The 15,537-nt window shown below is 39.4% G+C and overlaps 2 protein-coding genes across 6 annotated transcripts in view; one reads left to right on the forward strand and one right to left on the reverse strand.

Moving 5' to 3' along the window:
• eps8l2 (EPS8 signaling adaptor L2) overlaps positions 1–15,532 on the forward strand; it is a gene marked incomplete at its 5' end in the record, with an annotated part of 65,657 nt that extends 50,125 nt beyond the window's left edge. For all 5 annotated transcript variants that reach the window (XM_084059181.1, XM_084059182.1, XM_084059180.1 and 2 more), the window contains 6 exons: positions 3,768–3,873; positions 4,441–4,572; positions 4,813–4,888; positions 5,265–5,448; positions 6,831–6,963; positions 14,012–15,532. In XM_084059181.1, the coding sequence (XP_083915307.1) occupies positions 3,768–3,873; positions 4,441–4,572; positions 4,813–4,888; positions 5,265–5,448; positions 6,831–6,963; positions 14,012–14,089 (709 nt within the window). In that variant the 3' untranslated portion in view covers positions 14,090–15,532. The remainder of the gene's footprint in view (positions 1–3,767; positions 3,874–4,440; positions 4,573–4,812; positions 4,889–5,264; positions 5,449–6,830; positions 6,964–14,011) is intronic.
• tmem258 (transmembrane protein 258) overlaps positions 1–15,537 on the reverse strand; it is a 151,477-nt gene that overhangs the window by 90,956 nt on the left and 44,984 nt on the right. The gene's annotated exons all lie outside the window — the stretch shown is intronic.

Raw genomic sequence — 15,537 nt, forward strand, 5'->3', positions numbered from 1 at the left:
ATATGGTAGATGGTCATGAAAAACGATCAAAAAATAATTCTCACAATCTTTCGTCCAAAGGTGGCGCTATAGCACTCAATTGAAAATGCCAACTTTGACCAGGTACAACTCATGCCCTGTTTGACCTACAGCCATGAAACTTGGATACACATATGCGTCTCCTCATGCTGAACAACTTTCACCCTCTGACTTTTGACCTCTGACCTTTAGATCTCCCACCATTTTGAATTATATGAAAAACAGTCATTGGCTCCTAACTTCTGCATTTTTTCACTTATGGAAAATCCGTTGGAAATTTTTGTAGGCAGTGGTCCAAGGTTCAAGTGCTAAACGTTTCGTGCAGATTGCTCAAAAATCCCAGGAGGAGATAGATTTTAACTATTACAGTTTAAAGAAAATTATTCATCTGTGCCTAAAACATACATGCAGACTCACATTTCTTTGAAACTTTGCAGAAATGTACAGGGTCATTCCAAATATCACTGAAACCAATCTTACTCCAATTGGCCAAAAGGGGGCGCTATAGCAATTTTTTGAAAAGGCAGACTTTAAACAGGCATAAGTCATGCCTCGTTTGGCCGAAAGTCGTGAAACTTGCTTACACATGTGCCTTGACTCATGAGGAACACACGTATCGATTTGACCATTAAGCTCCGCCCTTAGATTTTCCGCAATTTTGAGCAGTTTGAAAAATACTTGTTTTTGCCAGTTCTGGCTTAACCGTGCATACGCTTTTTACGAAACTCGGCCATATGGTAGATGCTCATGAAAAACTACCAAGAAATAATTCTCACACTCGTTCGTCAAAGGGTGGCGCTATAGCACTCAATTGAAAGTGCCAACTTTGAACAGGTACAACTCATGCCCTGTTTGACCTACAACCATGAAACTTCGATACACACATGCGTCTCTTCATGCCCGACAACTTTCGTGGTCTGACTTTTGACCTCTGACCTTTAGATCTCCCACCATTTTGAATTATATGAAAAACAGTCATTGGCTCCTAACTTCTGCATTTTTTCACTTATGGAAAATTCGTTGGAAATTTTTGTAGGCAGAGGTCCAAAGTTCAAGTGGTAAACGTTTCGTGCAGATTGCTCAAAAATCCCAGGAGGAGATAGATTTTAACTATTACAGTTTTATGAAAATTATTCATCTGTGCCTAAAACATACATGCAGACTCACATTTCTTTGAAACTTTGCAGAAATGTACAGGGTCATTCCAAATATCACTGAAACCAATCTTACTCCAATTGGCCAAAAGGGGGCGCTATAGCAATGTTTTGAAAATGCAGACTTTAAACAGGCATAAGTCATGCCTCGTTTGGCCGAAAGTCGTGAAACTTGCTTACACATGTGCCTTGACTCATGAGGAACACACGTATCGATTTGACCATTAAGCTCCGCCCTTAGATTGTCCGCAATTTTGAGCAGTTTGAAAAACACTTAAACCCAGGATTTTTCAGCTATTTGCGTGAAACTGTATCATCTGTGTGATCTCCTTTTTCACAGTTACTTGTCTGTTGGGCCAATGGCGTCTCCCTTAAATGAATGCCTCACAATCTCAAGGTCGCCAGTTCAAGCCTCACTTGATGTAGACTTAATTTAAGTTGAATTGCAAACAACATGACTGTATCAATAAATACATGTGCAAATGGTAAAGATAACCTGAAATGCTTATTTGAGAGTACGTTTTTTACGTATGACATACTTCATTCTGAAAATAGCTGATCTACAATCTCACAACTTTTCATGGTTTGTGAGCTTGTAGATCGTCTACTTTCATTAGTTTTGGTTCTGAGGAGATGTACAATTTCTTCATTGGTAAATGGCTTGTGAACGAGTGATCTTAGTGTTAGTGAAACAGGGGCTTGGGTTCATGAAAGAAGGCAAGAGTTTATGATCTTCAACAGACAATATCAGCCTGGACAAAGCTATAGCACTATAGGTAGTGTTGCAGCCTATTAGTCTGAAGGTTGAGAGTTCGAATCCTGTTAATGGCAGTAGGTTGAGATGTCCAATCAAACCATTATGTTTCCATCTCTCTCTCTCATCAATCTATTGTTTCCATGTCACTCTCTCTCTCTTCAATCTATTCCGTTTCCATGTCTCTCTCTCTCTCTATTCACTGGCCCCGTATTATCGCTGCTTGCAGCTATATTTCTCCTTGGAATTAGCTGCCTCTGTGTGTCAAGCACAAGTCTCAATCTAAACTGTCCTATAAAAGAAGTGTAAAAATACTGTTATGGAATAAGCTACAGGCTAGTGATGCACTTTAGATTTGTGTTTTTATGGTTTAATATTTGTTAGGGATTTTAGGTGGTTTTCAGTGTTTTGTATTTTGTAGTTCATGTGACGTGCTGCATGATATGTATTGGTGCTATGTCATTTATTGGACTGTTTATTTTTATTTCATGTTGCAGGACCACATTGGAAACAAGTGTTTTATTAAGCTTTTATGTGTATATGCTGGGTTTAAGTTATATTGTGTGGGGCGGCAGTGGCTCAGGGGCCGGGTGGAGTGACCTGGGAAACCGCAAGGGTCCCAGTTTGATCCCGGGCTGGGGCGCTCCCCCAGAGTTAGTGTTGAAGTGTCCTTGAGCAAGACACTGAACCCCTAATTGCTCCCGATGAGCAGGTTGGTGCCTGTCAGGGACCGAGTTGGTCGGAAGGAGAGACAGGGAAAACTTTGTTGGTTTTAAAATATTGTTCTCTTTTTTCTTTCTTTTCTTTTTCCGTGGTTGCAGATAAATGGTTCAATAGATAACAAAAACAAATGTGGTCAACACAAAAGAAATTAAACTAAATAACTAAACAGAAAACTGGACTAAACAACACAACTGAACTGAAAACTGAACTAACCAGATTGATACAGGAGGAGGACATATATAGGGACGGGTCAAACCACTGTTAACACAAAAGGGGGAAAAGAGAAAGACTACCATTGAAACACACAGTCAAAACCCCTGCCCCACCCCATGGTACAGAGGGACTGTGGTGCCGTCCAATTTCTCCAGAATAGCTGTAGATCTGGAGCAGCTGATCCTTATTGCTTTGGCCAGCCTTTCATGCCCATGTATGTCAGTCAGCAGAAAGCAGAAGAAACTCATAAATGAACTCATAGAAAACAACTAAACAATAAATGATGTCATTTCAACTGGTTAATAATAATGAACAACTGAAAATAAACACACTAAATATATAAAGCAAAAGGAAGATTACCATACATTATAGTGTCTATGTGTGGCTGCTGAGTCAGCCATCACAGTGCCATGCATGGTTTCCTCCACCATCGGTGTATGAATGTGTGTGTGTGTGTGTGTGTGTGTGTGTGTGTGTGTGTGTGTGTGTGTGTGTGTGTGTGTGTGTGTGTGTGTGTGTGTGTGTGTGTGTGTGTGTGTGTGTGTGTGTGTGTGTGTGTGTGTGTGTGTGTGTGTGTGAATGGGTGAATGGCACAATCAATGTAAAGCGCTTTGGATGAAAGTGCTATATAAATGCACCATTTCTTTATTTTACCAAAATAAAAACAAAATCAAACCATGAGCTCTTCAATTACAATATATAGTAACATTCTATAGAATATCATAATTTGTAAAATGATTTAAAAAAATAATATATATATATTTAACCAATTTTATCTTTACATTGTCAGTGTACCTATATTGATCGATAGCAAGATATTCAGATAAATAACATCTCAGGCCAATAATAGTTTCAAGTATTTCTTTAGGAATTTGTGCTGAAATCTGAGACTTGTGTTTTGTCAGGTCTTACAACGGGATGCCCTCCGCCCGAAAACATGCCAAGATTCGCTACCACTTCGTAGCACGCAATGCCAACGAGCTGTCAGTGCTTAAGGACGAAGTGCTGGAGGTAAGGCAGTGAGAGCGGGGAGGGGGCTCATACAGTACAGGTCATAGTCAGTTGCATACAGTAATACAATTGCAGAAAGAGTTACTTCATTCAGCAAATCAGTATATAGACAGTAGATGGACCAGAAAGGTTATTGTATTTAACAATGTAACTATCTGTATTTCGTTGCAGTATCTTCGTATGTCTCCTGCCTCTCACCCACGATTTCAGTTGAATGACACAGGCGGATTCACACTGCGGCCTTGGAACCAGCCTTGAGGCTGGTAGGAAGGAATACCTGGGAAGGAATTGGTAAAGCGTGTGCACTTTGTGAGAAGTTTTATAAGGTTTTCAATAGGGGGCGAGCCTAACTTGTTTGCAATGTTTTTTTAAAAGCTATACCCTTACCTAATACCATTCCAAAAATCTAAAACTTCTCACAAAGTACACTTATAATAGATGCTAGCTTTACCAATTCCTTCCCAGGTATTCCTTCCAACCAGCCTCAAGGCTGGTTGGAAGGCCGCAGTGTGAATCCGCCAATATGTGTACAGCACGGATGACTGAGGTGTTAAATGTGTCTTGTAGGTGATAGAGGATGACAAACAGTGGTGGAAACTTCGGAATCGCAGTGGTCAGTCGGGCTACGTTCCATACAACATCTTGGACGTAGTGAAACTAGAGGAGCCCACTGGTATTCCAGAGTCTTTCTACACCCAGGTGACCTACTGCACACCTTCTCATATACAGTTTACTGTACTAGAGACATGATATGTCTGATTATTAAATGTAAAATATATGTGTGTGTGTGCGCACGCACACACAAATTTCCCAAAGTATTTGAAAATGTAAAAAAAGAAGAAAAAAGATCTACCCTACATTCATCCACTTGGTGTCAAATATTTTCATTTTGACTAGGATACGTTTTAAGTTTTGCCACATTTTCCGTGTGTGTGTCAGCCAGGGCAAGCCTTCGGAGGGACTTCACCTTCCAGCTCTTTGGGTCACGGGGACAGAGGTCCTCTCAAAGACAAATGTGAGTGATGAGAAAACAACATCATTATCAAGTTCGAAAACGTACTTAATCTTTGCCCTTACCGTATGAGCAATTGATTACGGAAGTTCAAATCTGTGAATATTTTCAACTCAAACATTACTAATAAGCCTAATACAGAGATGTCTTGAAATCATAGACAAGTTGCAGAACGAGCAAGCTGTATGAAAATAACCTGTTTTGGTTGATGTGATTGCAAGGAAGACAGTATAAATGATGTACAACTGGTGATCACATACCTTACTACTAGAAATGTTGCTGCATACATCGTTATTCTTATTTAGGGAATGTCTACTGGCAGATATGTGAGCTCTACTGAGGGCACCTTTTTGTCTTCTGTTCTGTTGTTGCATTATAGCCCTATCACACCAAATGAATGAGGTGAATGATGAGTTATTGAAGAAAATTGCCAACAGCAAGAACCAGGCTCCCAGTAGGCCTTTCAAGGTTGAGCGTACCCCCAGCTCCCCTGTACCATTGACCTTTGACTCCAATGCAGCGCAAGTCTCTACCTGGCTGAGCAGCAAAGGATTCTCAAAACCGTAAGTCGCTGTGAATGTTAACCTATCAATTCTGTTTTCATATTCATGTAATAAGATCAGGTGATACATGGGGGTAAAGTATTAACCGTTGATATTGGCTTTTCATAGTTAGATTTGGTACAGTAGTTGTAGCCCCGGGAGCGGAAGGGCTCTGCTGTTTTTTCTAGGGGGTGCACTCACTACTGCAGGCTGACACTGCTTTTACCAGGGTGTGGCTGGTTATTGTTGAGTGCCGTGTCACTAGTCAGTGACTGCTTGATTGCTGTGACTGGAATCCCCACCCACAGGAGTGCACAGACAGCAGTAACACCAACACATTTACATTGACGCAGAAGCCTGGGTTAGACAGATTTATTTTGCATCAATATTAATTCATTCTCAATCTCCTTGGGGGTGGGGCCACGAGGGGGTGCGGCACCTGGGAGGGGTGGCCGGACCCTCAGCACCCCTATAGTTCCAACGGCTGTGGCTCTTAGCTGTAGGATGGCAATATCTTGAAAACTGCTACCTAGTCCCTAGGCAGGGTATTAGGATGCGCACGACCACGAGGGTACACTATCAGGGCTTTTATACACTAGGGCCTATTTGACTGAATTGGCACAATTGTCCAATTGTTATTGGATGAATATACCAGGTCATCCAAACTAGCTGTTTTCTGTGAGTTCCATGCAGGTACTACGGAGATCTCCTATATCTACTTGAAACATATTACTGTACATCTCTCTTCCATTTATTTAAAGAGTCATGACTTACCAAAGACCAAAAATAAAACGACAATATAAAAGTTCTGGTTGAGGCTTTGGTCAAGGGAAGAGTTATGCTGAATGGTTTCAAATTATATTTATAATTTCAAATATCAATTGTCTAAATATTTTATTTATCTTATTTTATATTTTCAGTTATCAGCCCTGGACCCACAAGGCATTATAAGTGTACTTTAAAAACAATACAAAATAATGTATTGATTATGATAAATCACACAGCCATATCTCCAGGGAGTTAATAACGGGTCTTGCTGGCCCACTTGGTACGCAGCCATTCTGTGAGCTGTTGAAAGTCACTGCTCTCTGCTCTAGATTTTGGTTCCTTTTTGCCCGGATGAACTCCAGTGTTTCCTTAGCCAAAAATTCTACATCATCATCCGCAGAAACCCTGAATGACAGCTGAATTTCATCCATGTTTGACCTGGTTAATTCCTTCAACAGCGAGGCTGCTCACAGTGACAGCATGTGGTGACACTAGCTTGCACTTATTAGTCAGCTGGCAGTTTACTGCACCAATCAGCACAAGCTTATCACACTCTCTCTCCTCTTATCACTCTGTCACCAGGGGCAAATAAAGGCTGGGTGTGTGATAATCATGAATATTCTGTGTGTTTGCAGGACGGTAGAATGTCTGGGGATCCTGACAGGCGCCCAGCTCTTTTCCCTGAACAAGGAAGAGCTTAAGGCTGTGTGTGGCGACGAAGGCTCCCGTGTCTACAGTCAGATAACTGTACAGAGATCACAGCTGGAGGTCAGTCACACAAACAAAACACACACGTTAACACTAGAAAGGGTTCAACAGGTTTGGTTAAGTCATGGGTTGCAGCTGTGGGGCTCAGTTTGTGTGACTGAGCCTGTGAGAATGCCCAACTTGCTGCTGGAATCAGTACAGAGGCCTGGAGTAGGGTTTAACCCGAAGGTGTATTTAGTCATCACCAATGACATATGGATAATCGGTAGCACTTTACAATAATGACCCGTTATAAAGCATTTATAAACGTTTATAAGTAGTTTGTAAACTATTAACAAATCATTAACAACCTGTTTGTTGACATTCGTAAATGATTACTAAAACCTTTATAACTACAGTTACAAATCATTTGTAAAGTATTAGTAAGTAGTGAACTATTCATGAATAAGCCATTTATATACATCTGTAAAAGATTATTAAATCATTTGTAACGACCCATTCTAAAGCATTTATAAACGTTTATAAGCAGTTTGTAGACTATTAACAAATCATTAACAACCTGTTTATTGACATTTGTAAATGATTACTAAAACCTTTATAACTACGGTTACAAATCATCTATAAAGGTATTAGTAACTATTCATGAATAAGCCATGTATAATACATCTGTAAATGATTATTAAATCATTTGTAACTGATGTTACATAATATATACAAGCTATTGGTAGCTTGTTCATGTTTAACATATGCTTTGTTAAACATTCCTAAAGTATCTATAAATCCTTAGTACATGTTATTATGTGCCCTATAGTAAAGTGAAGACAGTTCATCATTTACAACTGTCTGTTAATGTGTTTGTTCATGTTTAACATGCTTTGTAAAACATTCCTAAAATATCTATAAATCCTTTGTACATGTTATTATGTTATTATGTGCCCTACAGTAAAGTGAAGACAGTTCATCATTTATGACTGTCTGTTAATGTGGACTTTCTCCTTACCTGTTGCAAACTACCTGGCTTTCATGAATGCAGACACCAAACAATTACTAGAATTATCATTCATGTTAAGCAAATGATGCGTAAGACATTCGTAAAGAGTATGTAAACCATTTGTGGTGTTAGGGACCAAAAAAGTCACTACAAAATACTACCAATCAACTCTAAATTGCCTGAAACGTACTCCTAACAGGTTTTTGGGGGGACGATTTTGGCCTCCACACTTAGTGATTATTTCGGATTTAACTTTCGTTTCGGTGGTGACCAACTTTCGTTTCGGTAGTTTGATTACAAAATGTAAGTTGTGTAAAAAATAATCTGACTATACTAAGTTGTTATTTGTTTGTTTAAGTCAGGCTATACTCTACTCAGAGTCATAAGTTTACAAAATGTACTAAAGTACAGTGAACGTCTGTGCGGTTTGTCTTCATCACTGAAAATAACGTACATGTAAACTGATGTCATGTGCAGTTGGGGTGAAGAAACACAACCATTTCACTCCTAATAATACCTATTTGATTTGACATCCTGACTTGCTGCTGTAGCTGAGGCTTGAACCTGTTACCTGCGGGTCACTAGTCAATTCACCTACAGCTGTTTCCTTGGAATCTGTGGTTCTGAAACGTTTTGTTGTCAACGCCCCAAATTGACATTTATTTGGGCAGTGGACCCCAATGTGAAAAGATGTAGTGTCAGGGGCCCCCATGAAAAAGATTTATATTTATGCTGTAACACATTTTTTTTAAAGTTATTTGTCTTGTTTGTTGTTTAAGTCAAAGCACCAGGAAGGCTGTACTTGTCAGCCATCTGTTAGCTCAATGGGTTGAGACGCAGTATTCATGATCCAGAGGCCATGAGTTCAAATCCCATTGATGTCTTTCCTATGATTCTTTCCTTTGCAGACTGGCTTCCAGAAGATCAACTGAAAACTACCAGGAAGGCTATATTTGTCATCCAACTGTTAGCTCAATGGGTTGAGACGCAGTATACATGATCCAGAGGCCATGAGTTCAAATCCCATTGATGTCTTTCCTATGATTCTTTCCTTTGCAGACTGGCTTCCAGAAGATCAACTGAAAACTACCAGGAAGGCTGTACTTGTCAGCCATCTGTTAGCTCAATGGGTTGAGACGCAGTATTCATGATCCAGAGGCCATGAGTTCAAATCCCATTGATGTCTTTCCTATGATTCTTTCCTTTGCAGACTGGCTTCCAGAAGATCAACTGAAAACTACCAGGAAGGCTGTACTTGTCAGCCATCTGTTAACTCAATGGGTTGAGACGTAGTATACATGATCCAGAGGCCATGAGTTCAAATCCCACTGGTGTCTTTACTGTGATGCTTTCCTTTGCAGACTAACTTCTAGAAAAACAAGTTAAAACCACCAGGAAACCTGTAACTCTCAGCCAACAGCATAGCTCAACTGGTAGAGCGTCTGTCCAATAACATGACTTGACTTGACTTGACTTGAGTGGGTTCGATTCCCACTCGAGTCAAGTGTCCCCGGTAACTTGAGGCAACGGATAAATTGACTGATATCCTTAGTGATGCTTCCCTTTGCAGACTAACTTCTAGAAAAACAAGTTAAAACCACCAGGAAACCTGTAACTCTCAGCCAACAGCTTAGCTCAACTGGTAGAGCGTCTGTCCAATAACATGACTTGACTTGACTTGACTTGAGTGGGTTCGATTCCCACTCCGAGTCATGTGTCCCCGGTAACTTGGGGCAACGGATAAATTGACTGATATTCTTCGTGATGCTTCCCTTTGCAGAATAACTTCTAGAAAAACACTCAAGTCAAGTCAAGTCATGTTATTGGACAGACGCTCTACCAGTTGAGCTATGCTGTAGGCTGAGAGTTACAGGTTTCCTGGTGGTTTTAACTTGTTTTTCTAGAAGTTAGTCTGCAAAAGGAAGCATCACTAAGGATATCAGTCAATTTATCCGTTGCCACAAGTTACCGGGGACACTTGACTCGAGTGGGAATCGAACCCACTCAAGTCAAGTCATGTTATTGGACAGACGCTCTACCAGTTGAGCTATGCTGTTGGCTGAGAGTTGCAGGTTTTCTGGTGGTTTTAACTTGTTTTTCTAGAAGTTAGTCTGCAAAGGGAAGCATCACAGTAAAGACACCAGTGGGATTTGAACTCATGGCCTCTGGATCATGTATACTGCGTCTCAACCCATTGAGTTAACAGATGACTGACAAGTACAGCCTTCCTGGTAGTTTTCAGTTGATCTTCTGGAAGCCAGTCTGCAAAGGAAAGAATCATAGGAAAGACATCAATGGGATTTGAACTCATGGCCTCTGGATCATGAATACTGCGTCTCAACCCATTGAGCTAAGAAGTACAACCTTCCTGGTAGTTTTCAGTTGATCTTCTGGAAGCCAGTCTGCAAAGGAAAGAATCATAGGAAAGACATCAATGGGATTTGAACTCATGGCCTCTGGATCATGTATACTGCGTCTCAACCCATTGAGCTAACAGTTGGATGACAAATATAGCCTTCCTGGTAGTTTTCAGTTGATCTTCTGGAAGCCAGTCTGCAAAGGAAAGAATCATAGGAAAGATATCAATGGGATTTGAACTCATGGCCTCTGGATCATGAATACTGTGTCTCAACCCATTGAGCTAACAGATGGCTGACAAGTACAGCCTTCCTGGTGCTTTGACTTGAACAACAAACAAGACAAATAACTTTAAAAAAATGTGTTACAGCATAAATATAAATCTTTTTCATGGGGGGCCCTGACACTACATCTTTTCACATTGGGGTCCACTGCCCAAATACATGTCAATTTGGGGGGTTGACAACAAAACGTTTCAGAACCGCAGATTCCAAGGAAACAGCTGTAGGTGAATTGACTAGTGAGCCGCAGGTAACAGGTTCAAGCCTCAGCTACAGCAGCAAGTCAGGATGTCAAATCAAATAGGTATTATTAGGAGTGAAATGGTTGTGTTTCTTCACCCCAACTGCACATGACATCAGTTTACATGTACGTTATTTTCAGTGATGAAGACAAACCGCACAGACGTTCACTGTACTTTAGTACATTTTGTAAACTTATGACTCTGAGTAGAGTATAGCCTGACTTAAACAAACAAATAACAACTTAGTATAGTCAGATTATTTTTTACACAACTTACATTTTGTAATCAAACTACCGAAACGAAAGTTGGTCACCACCGAAACGAAAGTTAAATCCTAAATAATCACTAAGTGTGGAGGCCAAAATCGTCCCCCCAAAAACCTGTTAGGAGTACGTTTCAGGCAATTTAGAGTTGATTGGTAGTACTTTGTTGTGACTTTTTTGGTCCCTAACACCACAAATGGTTTACATACTCTTTACGAATGTCTTACGCATAATTTGCATAACATGAATGATAATTCTAGTAATTGTTTGGTGTCTGCATTCATGAAAGCCAGGTAGTTTGCAACAGGTAAGGAGAAAGTCCACATTAACAGACAGTCATAAATGATGAACTGTCTTCACTTTACTGTAGGGCACATAATAACATGTACAAAGGATTTATAGATATTTTAGGAATGTTTTACAAAGCATGTTAAACATGAACAAACACATTAACAGACAGTTGTAAATGATGAACTGTCTTCACTTTACTATAGGGCACATAATAACATGTACTAAGGATTTATAGATACTTTAGGAATGTTTAACAAAGCATATGTTAAACATGAACAAGCTACCAATAGCTTGTATATATTATGTAACATCAGTTACAAATGATTTAATAATCATTTACAGATGTATTATACATGGCTTATTCATGAATAGTTACTAATACCTTTATAGATGATTTGTAACCGTAGTTATAAAGGTTTTAGTAATCATTTACAAATGTCAATAAACAGGTTGTTAATGATTTGTTAATAGTCTACAAACTGCTTATAAACGTTTATAAATGCTTTAGAATGGGTCGTTACAAATGATTTAATAATCTTTTACAGATGTATATAAATGGCTTATTCATGAATAGTTCACTACTTACTAATACTTTACAAATGATTTGTAACTGTAGTTATAAAGGTTTTAGTAATCATTTACGAATGTCAACAAACAGGTTGTTAATGATTTGTTAATAGTTTACAAACTACTTATAAACGTTTATAAATGCTTTATAACGGGTCATTATTGTAAAGTGCTACCGGATAATCTGTACAACACCCGTGGCATGGTGGTGTTTGTCTCTCTCCCCACAGCTCTCTACTGGCAGCCTTTTATAGCCAGCTGAGCAAACGAGCTTGGACTGCACCATGTCAAGGGGTAGCATATATATATAAATAAACCATACAATAAATACATAACCCACATCAATTATCTTAAAACTTCAATGAACAACAAATATAAATTCTTCACACTACTACAACATTACACAGCCACACTATCTACTACAAATGTATATCACAACCCCCCTCTGCCATTCTAACTTGGTTCAGCCCAATTACACTGGCCACAGAAGAACCACTTGGTACATGTTAAGCTTTTCAATCATGACTTAGCATTACCCCCTCTCTTGCACTCATACATTTCACATTGTACTTGCCCCTCATGATAATCATTCAATAATAAAATCATGTGCAAAATACAACTGTGCAAAATACTATAAAGTGCCAAACATTAGTAACAGAGGTCCTCTCTGTTACAGAGCCCTACGGTCTGGGCAACAACGTCGCCAAATGAATGATCGGTCAAAAATATCTTAAAGGAGTAGTTCACCCAAACAATTACTTATTTTCTATCAATTACACACCCCATGAAGCCTTGAATTCATGGAGATTTTTTTGTTTTTGTCGCATTCCCAATTCCTAATTTGATGACCGGCGGAAAGATGCTAGTGTAGGAGACTACTACTACTTCTACTACTACTACCGGAGACTCCGGCAGTCAAATTATTGGCGTAGGAATGCGACAAAAACAAAATAATATCTAAGCAATTTTTTGGGTGAACTACTCCTTTAATCCTCAATTCTGAATCCTCAAATACTTGTCTTTCATTCACCTAGTTCTGAAATCAATTTTAAATATGAAAATAATGCACAAATTGCGGATATGCACATGGACCCCTCCAGCTTTAATTTACCAGTGTTAATTTAACACTGGCGTACAAATGGCCAATATCACTGTGTTGTAAAGCTGTTGTGGAAGTCCCAGACTCGGCGTGAATCGAGAACGAGTTTGCTGTTTGGTGAGCTGCTTTGTAATTAGGTTTAGTATACAAGATTATACAAATGGAACCATTTGGTAAGCTCCAGCCTTGTGTTGCCAGGGTGCACAAGCAGCAGCAGCGTGCCATACAGTTAAATTGCTCAATCTTGATTACATCAAGACCATTGTACCTAATTTGGTGGAGAAAAAAAACGTATTTCTGCATTTTTGCTCCGTGTTTTTTTAGAGGTCCTAAAAAAGTAGTAGAGTAGTAGCAAAAACTGTGTTTTGAAGAAAATCTAGCCAGCAGAAATGGTGGAGGCCTTTATGGGGAGTTTGCCATAATCAAATAAAATCCAGTGGAAAAATATATATTTTTGAATTATAGGCCAAAATGTAAACTTGCCTGTTATAGTGCCACCATGAGGCTGATTTGAAAAAATTAGGGTGGAGGTTCTTCCTTGGTCTATTGGTAGCGTGCATGCAAAGTTTGAAGGTGAACGGTCCAGCGGTGTCTGAGATTACTCAGATGGATGGATGGTCGGCATCGCAGAAATAAACATTGGAATGATACGTAGATTACGAACAGATGACTAAAGAGATAATTGTACCAATTTGTCAGAGTTTTGGACACACACGCATGCACGCACGCACGCACGCACGCACGCACGCACGCACGCACCCACGCACACACACACACACACACACACACACACACACACACACACACACACACACACACACACACATATACACATACACACACAGTCACACACACACACACAAACACACAAACACACACACACACACACACACACACACACACACACACACACACACACACACACACACACACACACACACACACACAATCATTAAAAATAAAACACAAAGGTTCCCTTCAGAATACAATTCAATGTTCTTTTGATGGCTTTACAGCAGGTCAGTGGGGACTCAGAGCTCCAGGAGATCATGAGGCGGAGACAACAGAAGTTGGACGCAGCCCCCAAGGACTGAATAGCTCAACATTGCTGACCAATCACATCCCTGCGTGGTCAAGCACCAGCCAATCAGCACGTCATGTCCAGATGCTTGCCTTCCGTAACAGCATTCCAATTGGAGCAGCTTTTTCACAATAGACAAACTGCTGTTCATTTTGGCCTACAGTAGAATCCATTGAAATGTTTTGTAATTGTATATTTATTTTGTATTACTGATGAATATGTATGTATTTGATTATTTTCTTAGCTAATTGTGTTTCCTGATGTACTTCAAATGTGTCTTGAGATGTGTTGAATGGAAAGAGGAAAATATGAATTAATGTACAGTTGAATGCATCTACAGTAAGTGTGTGTATGTGAGTGCATGTGAGTGTGTGTGTGTGTGTGTGTGTGTGTGTGTGTGTGTGTGTGTGTGTGTGTGTGTGTGTGTGTGTGTGTGTGTGTGTGTGTGTGTGTACGTGTGACATAGTAGGCATGACATGCATGCAAGCAGGTTGTATGCTGTCGATGTTCATGATTGATGTCCATATTGCACCTGTTTACTAAATGACTTGTAGATTGTAGCTATTGCATACCCAAATCCCTGTGCCAGAATATACTGTACTGTATGTATGGGTGTGTGTGTGCGCGTGTGTGTGTGCTTGGTCGTAAAGGGCGTAAGTGACATTTTCAGAATTTTACAGGAGAGCAAAGACTAACTTTTCATTGATTGTAAGTATTTAATGAAAAACAACATATTTAAGCAATCTGTACTTTTAAACAGATGTGGTCATACTGACCATGATATTGACCATAATACTGGCATGATACTGACCATGCCTTTATTTAAAAAAAAATAGAATGTCCATATTTTACCATCTAGAGCTCATAGAGACCTTTAAAATGATATATTAAAAGTCTGTTTCACCAAAAAATGTCACATACGCCCTTTGTGGTCCAAGCCCTGTCTGAGATATATAACCAAATATTTTTTATAATATTCATATTACAGTTACTCTATAATCCCTTCTCTAATTATATACTATTCCAAGCTAATATCTGTAGACAGGCATAGTTCATCATAGTGTCATGTTATATTTGTTACCTTAGAGATCAGTTGCATCGAATAGGGTGGGGGTACATCAGTTTACAATTATTAGCCTTCCTGTTAATCAATAGCTTGCTCACACATTCCATAATATATGGTCAGCTCTCACCAAAGAGCAAATTGGAAAACATATCACACATTGCATGAAGTCATTGTTAGTGGTCGTCAGATCTTGTCATTAATGTGCTTTTTTGCAGCATGGAATTCGAAATTCAATATCACACACATTAATAAAATCAGAGAAAGGTATATTGTTCTGAAATAACACATATGGAATAACATTCCATTGTCTTTTTAAACATGTGGGGAAAGTGGGGTTTGTAAATATCATGGGGCATAAAAGAACGTCTCAATAAAGCTACATGTTTCAGACTTGA

Source organism: Gymnoscopelus microlampas (assembly GCF_963454915.1).
Source record: "Gymnoscopelus microlampas genome assembly, chromosome: 6".
NCBI lineage: Eukaryota > Metazoa > Chordata > Actinopteri > Myctophiformes > Myctophidae > Gymnoscopelus > Gymnoscopelus microlampas.